Source organism: Archocentrus centrarchus, chromosome 21 (genome assembly GCF_007364275.1).
Source record: "Archocentrus centrarchus isolate MPI-CPG fArcCen1 chromosome 21, fArcCen1, whole genome shotgun sequence".
Classification (NCBI taxonomy): Eukaryota; Metazoa; Chordata; class Actinopteri; order Cichliformes; family Cichlidae; genus Archocentrus; species Archocentrus centrarchus.
The window spans coordinates 8522292-8528291 of NC_044366.1; the positions used below are offsets into that span (position 1 = coordinate 8522292).

General features: G+C 39.6%; 1 protein-coding gene across 1 annotated transcript in view; it reads left to right on the top strand.

The window, feature by feature from the left end:
• The window catches only part of LOC115801097 (polycystic kidney disease protein 1-like 2), a 39952-nt gene extending 38914 nt beyond the window's left edge, over nt 1–1038 (top strand). The window contains exon 30 of the mRNA XM_030758808.1: nt 659–1038. Within this exon, the coding sequence (XP_030614668.1) occupies nt 659–826 (168 nt within the window). The 3' untranslated portion in view covers nt 827–1038. The remainder of the gene's footprint in view (nt 1–658) is intronic.
• The last annotated feature ends 4962 nt before the right edge of the window (nt 1039–6000 follow it).

Here is a 6000-nt window from a genome sequence, read left to right on the forward strand (position 1 = left end):
CTTACTTGTGGTTCCTAGGATACTTAAGAGTAGAATGGGAGCTTTCAGTTTTCAGGCCCCTCTTCTGTGGAACCAGATCCCAATTTGGATTCGGAAGACAGACACCCTCTCTATTTTTAAGATTAGGCTTAAAACTTTCCTTTTTGATGAAGCTTATAACTATAAGCTTTGGTAAAGCTTATAGTTAGGGCTGGATCAGTGGACCCTGAACCATCCCTTAATTATGCTGCTACAGGCCTAGGCTGCTGGGGGGTTACCATGATGCACTGTTTCTTTTTATTCACCTCTTTTTACTCTTTTTACAATTCATTTAGCCAGTGTTGCTTTTGTTAAATTTGTTTTACTGGTTTTCTAAATCGCAGAGTGTGAGCCTTAAACAGGTCTCACGCACACTTCAGTTCCAGCATAATTGACTTTTTTTGTAGAAATCACATTATAAAGGGAACTTATGTATGTAAGAGAGGAAGCACAGTTGTTTTATTGTTATTCTTTGATGGAAAGTTTGTGGAACAAAGAAACTTGTAAAGTAACTGAACTGTACTCCCACAGTTTAGTATTTCAAACTTGCACAAATATGTACAAATATGCAGTGGTCAAAAGACCTCTAGTCATTTGAAGTTCTTTATTTTTGATTTTGAATCTTTGCTCTCTCACCCAGCCTTCTGAGGAAGATGAGATTGTTGACCTGCTGCTGAGGAAAATCTGCAGTCTTTTTGGCATCAAATATAAACACGTGAAAGACACTCAGAACCCTCCTGTGAATGGCAGCAGTGACTACAGCAGAAACATCCTCAACACTTCCACCCCTGATGTCAAAATTTTTTAGATGTCTGACAAATTCGTGAACCCCTAAGGACATACTGTATTTGTATTTTTTGGTGTTTTCTCATTTGCTTTTTTCCTTTTGGGAGGTCAGAGCATGCTGTACTGTTTTGTGAATGTGTGTGATAGATTATCATCACACACAGAACTACATTATTTGTTAAAATAAGATATTTTATTTATTTAGAGAATGATAGATGCAATGTTTTTTTCCTCACAATGATGATACTCAGGTTGCCCAAAACAAAAGCTACAATACTTGAATATATATATATATATATATATATATATATATATATATATATATATATATATATATATATATATATATATATATATATATAGATCACAAGCTTTGCTTCCTAATTATTATATGGCTATTTCATGCTTATATTGTAAGTTTACAGTGCATATATACTGATTAAATGGGGCTTCATGGACACAAGATTTTGAATCATTTTTAAAACATTTACATACACATACAGCACCTATGAAGAGTTTGAAATAGGTTCAAGTTATTGCAAAGCTTTGCATCTTAACTATGATTACTACTGGCTTGTACTGTATGCATATAAAGAATGTTTCAACTTGTAAAATAAATACATGATATATTAAAAATAAAGAAAAATTGCATATCTGTGTGTGATTTCATCTTGTATTTCTAATTACCACTGTTATTCATGTAATATCCTCAAAACAGCTTTGATTAGTATAAAATATATAGTGTCCATGCTTGCTAAAATTGGTTCGTTCATGCAGTATTGGTCACACAGTACATAATGTATAATTTCACTTTTTAGTGACCATCTCCAAGCAGATCACAGCTAAAGACATTCAGGCATCATTGGACAGTCTTTGTCTTTCCTAGGATGTCAGATACTGACATTGTGTCAAAAGTTGGTCATGTCAGGGATAAGACCGAGATCTCATTCCTCACTTGTCATGTGTGGATGGACAGACCCCTTACCATAACATTTTCATGCACTTTTGTGAAAGGGTACATTTTAACTTAAACCACAATCTTTTCAGAAACCCAGCCAAGTACTTTTGGGTGCATAGCTAGTAAATGAAAACTAACTTAAAAGCTAAATAAAAGTCTCAAATTTGATATGAACCCCTGTGTTCTGTATGGCAAATTTGAAACTTTCCAGTAAGACTGAACTTCCGCTTACCCACAAGAGCACTGACTAGCTGAGCTCAGGCACAGATAGTTTTCAGATTCAATTCTGAGCTGCTAAACATGGTGGGGTCAGGCTTGTCTATTTTTTTTTATGGATCTCTTCTAAAATCAGAGGACAAATTTAAAATTTTCTGCATGTAATCCACTTTTGAGATCACAGTTTTCACTGAATCGTAATGGTAAAACAATGCATGCTAAAGGAGTCGTTAATCAGCTTTAATTTTATTATTGCTTGTGCTGTTGGTGTGGTTTTGGTGTCAAAATGTAATTTTTTCCACGCTCTTTCTATCTGCACAGGTTTCAGATATAACTGGAAAGAATGAAAATTTTTGTAACATACCTAACATATGTGTACCATTTTGTAATTTATTTTTCTTCTTTCTGTATTTTAGTTATAAATAATGAAAGGGAAACCTTATTAAATGAGAACCTCCAGCAGAGACAAGAAGAGCAAACCTTGTTGTGTGGAGCTCTCTTTATTTTATTTGCTGGCTGTCTAGCAGCATACAGGCTCACGTGTTGTGAGGTCAGCACAGTCAACACTAGACCTCTTGTTCCTGTGATGACTGACCCTGACAATTCATTCATCCTGACGCCTGCTGCTTTACTCACTCAGAAAGTAAACATTGTTCCAGCACCTGCAGGAGAGTTTAGAACTTCAGACCTTTACAAGCATTGGTGGCGCCACGTCCAGCATTTGTCTAACACCTTCTGGAACCAATGGCGGAAACATTTTCTTCCAACACTGCAGCCACACAGAAAGGGGCTGGTAATTCATCCAAACATCAAACCAGTAAGTGTCGTACTCCTCAAGAACATTCAGTTGCCAAGAAACGAATGGCCTCTTGGACTTGTGACCCAGACTCTCTCGAGCAAAGACGACAAAGTTCAAAATGTTGAGGTTAAGGTCTGCCAAGCAGGAGATTCTTCAGTCTTCCTCAGGCCTGTCACAGAGATAGTGCTTCTCTTCTCTCGAAATGACTAAGGACTGTTGTAATCTAGCAGTGGCAAGAGATCACGCCAGGTGGGGAGTGTGTTGTTGAGTGTTTTAGAGGGTGTAAATGTATATGGTGACTGTCCCTTTAAGAGATACAGCCCAACTACGTGTCATATGACCTCAACCAGGAGGTTGAGAGTGAGATGTCAAGTATTGTCCTTAGCTGTGTCCAAATTCAGGGGCCGCATCCTTCGAAGGCCACATTTGTAGGCCGATTACATCACAGCAAGGCACCGAAGGCTGTCCAAATTCGAAGACTCCTCCAAATGTGGTCGACAAATGCGTCCTCCTTTCTAGAATTTGAAGGATGGGTCTGGTGTATCCATCGTGGCCTACCAGATCCCATGATTCACTGCGATCTGAAGCGGCTTGATCAAATGGAAGTAGCAATGGTGGAGGAAAGCAGCAAAAACTGTGAATAAAGTTTGATATATTACACTTTGGGTGACACAAAATTAACTTTTAAGATGTTTTCAGGTGAGAATGTGGATTCGTAAACCTCAAATATCTGCTCGATTTATCAAGATATCGCTTAATTGCAAAAAGTGCTCCAATGTTTTAGAGATGTCCATTCCTGCCGTGCTAACAGCTAGCTCCCCTCTCATTAGCTGTTAGGTGACTGGGCGATCAAGTCTCGATATACCTGGAGAGACTGCCTGACTCCCGGCACATCATTTTCAAAACCCTGCTGGCTTTCGCTGCTGAGTGGAAGTTAAACACAGATATAATTCACTCAGATGATTTCTAACAGCTGATGTTGGGTCTATTTCTGCATTTAATTAATTTCTGAGCAAATCGATTTGGCTGATATTAAAGTTAAGCTTCATAACCGAATAGTTTTTATTTTGTTAGGCATTTGCATAGAAATATTTAAATACTTTCTCAAGAAACTCACTTATATTGCCCCATGTAAATGAACCCGAACATCAGGAAGAATACATGGCTATTCTCAGTTTAAATTTTTGCTAATCAAACTATTTTTTGGTGGTATTAAGCAAGACGTCTGTGTAGATTCTCAGTCATCCAGGTCATAGTAGTCTCTGGAGCTTGAAAAAGGCGACTGGACTTCTTTTTGTTTCTTGAAGACGTTTCACCTCTCATCCGAAAGGCTTCTTCAGTTCTCAACCAAATGGTGGAGAGACCCAGGTATTTAAACCCCTGTGGGCGTAGTCCCCTGGAGGTGGTTATGACCCTCTATTGATCATGTGCGTGAACACATGTGTCCAGGTGTGAAGGGGGCGTGGGTCACATTTAACCACCTCCAGGGGACTACGCCCACAGGGGTTTAAATACCTGGGTCTCTCCACCATTTGGTTGAGAACTGAAGAAGCCTTTCGGATGAGAGGTGAAACGTCTTCAAGAAACAAAAAGAAGTCCAGTCGCCTTTTTCAAGCTCCAGAGACTATTAAGCAAGACATGTTACTCTGATGTGCCTTTTTGTTTTAGGGACCAAGGAACAGATGGCCCAAGTCATTCAAATGAGAGGTGACTATTATTACCTATGAACCAGAACCTAAATCAAGATAGCAGTATTGTTCCTCTTTAGTAGTCCTGTCAACAAATTATCTTAAAAGAACATATAGAGCACCCATGTTGTTTCTGCATCCTGCTGTGAAACCTTTGAAGTTTTCCTGAGTTTGCATCCAGGGATTAACATATTTGCTGTGGTTTTCCCTCTTCTCTTATTTTCTATATGTCATTAGGACAGTTCTGGAGAAGATGGGCCTAGAGGGGAAGGTCACCCCCTTGCAGGCCAAAAAAGAGTGGGACAACTTAAAAAAAAAAAATTGTTTTTGTTGCTCTTTCTGTCAACTGCCATTTTTGATTTCCTCTGCCTTTAGGATTGCAAGTATCCAGGGTCAGGAGAGTGTAACGTCTGGGTTGTGTTCGGTGGTGAAGAGGAGGCGGCGGGCAGCCAAAAAAACGCACAAGCACACTGGCACTGAGAATTTCAGTATTGCCCTTGTAATAAATGTAATCTTCACAACCTTATGAAGCCCGGTTGAACGGCTGCTACATAAACACACATGAAAACGAGCAGTGTTCATACAACCTATGACGGTACAAAGAATAAGGAAAAGGAAAAGGTCCGCCTCAAGCCAAAAATGTCCGTCTGCAAAACACATCTCCCGCGCTCTCTACTGAGGAGCGGTGGGCGCACACTGGTGACATCATCTACACAAAAAGACCAGACTGTCGTAAAGAGACATCACAATTACGACTGTTACAAGAGGGAGGTAAAGGTTTAGCCCACAGTGTCATGGTCCTGGGCCGGTGGCACGGTATTTTGAGTTATTTTGTGAAGTTCTGTTTTGTTGTATTGTTTGGGTTGTGGTGGCTTGGCTTTTCTCACTGTTTAGGTTCTCAGTTTGATATTGTTTTATATTCAGTTCTTGGGTTTGGGTTATTGCTTTCATTCTGTTTTCCTGGGTCCTTGTCTTCCTGTGTCTGTGTTCTTGTCTTTCCTGTGTCTTGACCCCTTTTTGTGTTCAGTTCCCTTCCTGTTGTATTCATGTGTGTTTGGTATTTAGGTTCCCTCTGTGTATCCTAGTCCTCATATTCTGTTAAGTCTGCATGTGCATCGTGGTGAGTTACTTCCTGTTTTGTTTTGACAGTCTCGTGTTCCCTGTGCTTTGTGATTAGTTTTGCTTCCCGTGTTATTAGTTTCATTTGTTTCACATGTTGTTCCCTGTTGTTTCCACTCGCCCTGATTTCCTTGTGTGTATTTAAGCCCTCAGGTTTTCTCTGTTCTTTGTTGCGACGTCATTAGTGTTACCCTCTTTAGTTGTATGTTTCCCCAGTTTAATGGTTTGTTTTTTTCCCCGTTTCTCCCAGGCTTGGCATTCTGCCTTTTGTTTTAGCCTTGGTTGAGATTTTGAGTTTTTGTATTTTGTATCATTTCACCCTCCCTGCCACACAGCCACACATGACACACTGCTACTACTTGGCCCTGGTTTGTCCATATGGATAAGGTCTTAGGACAGAGGCCTTGCAGAAGGCC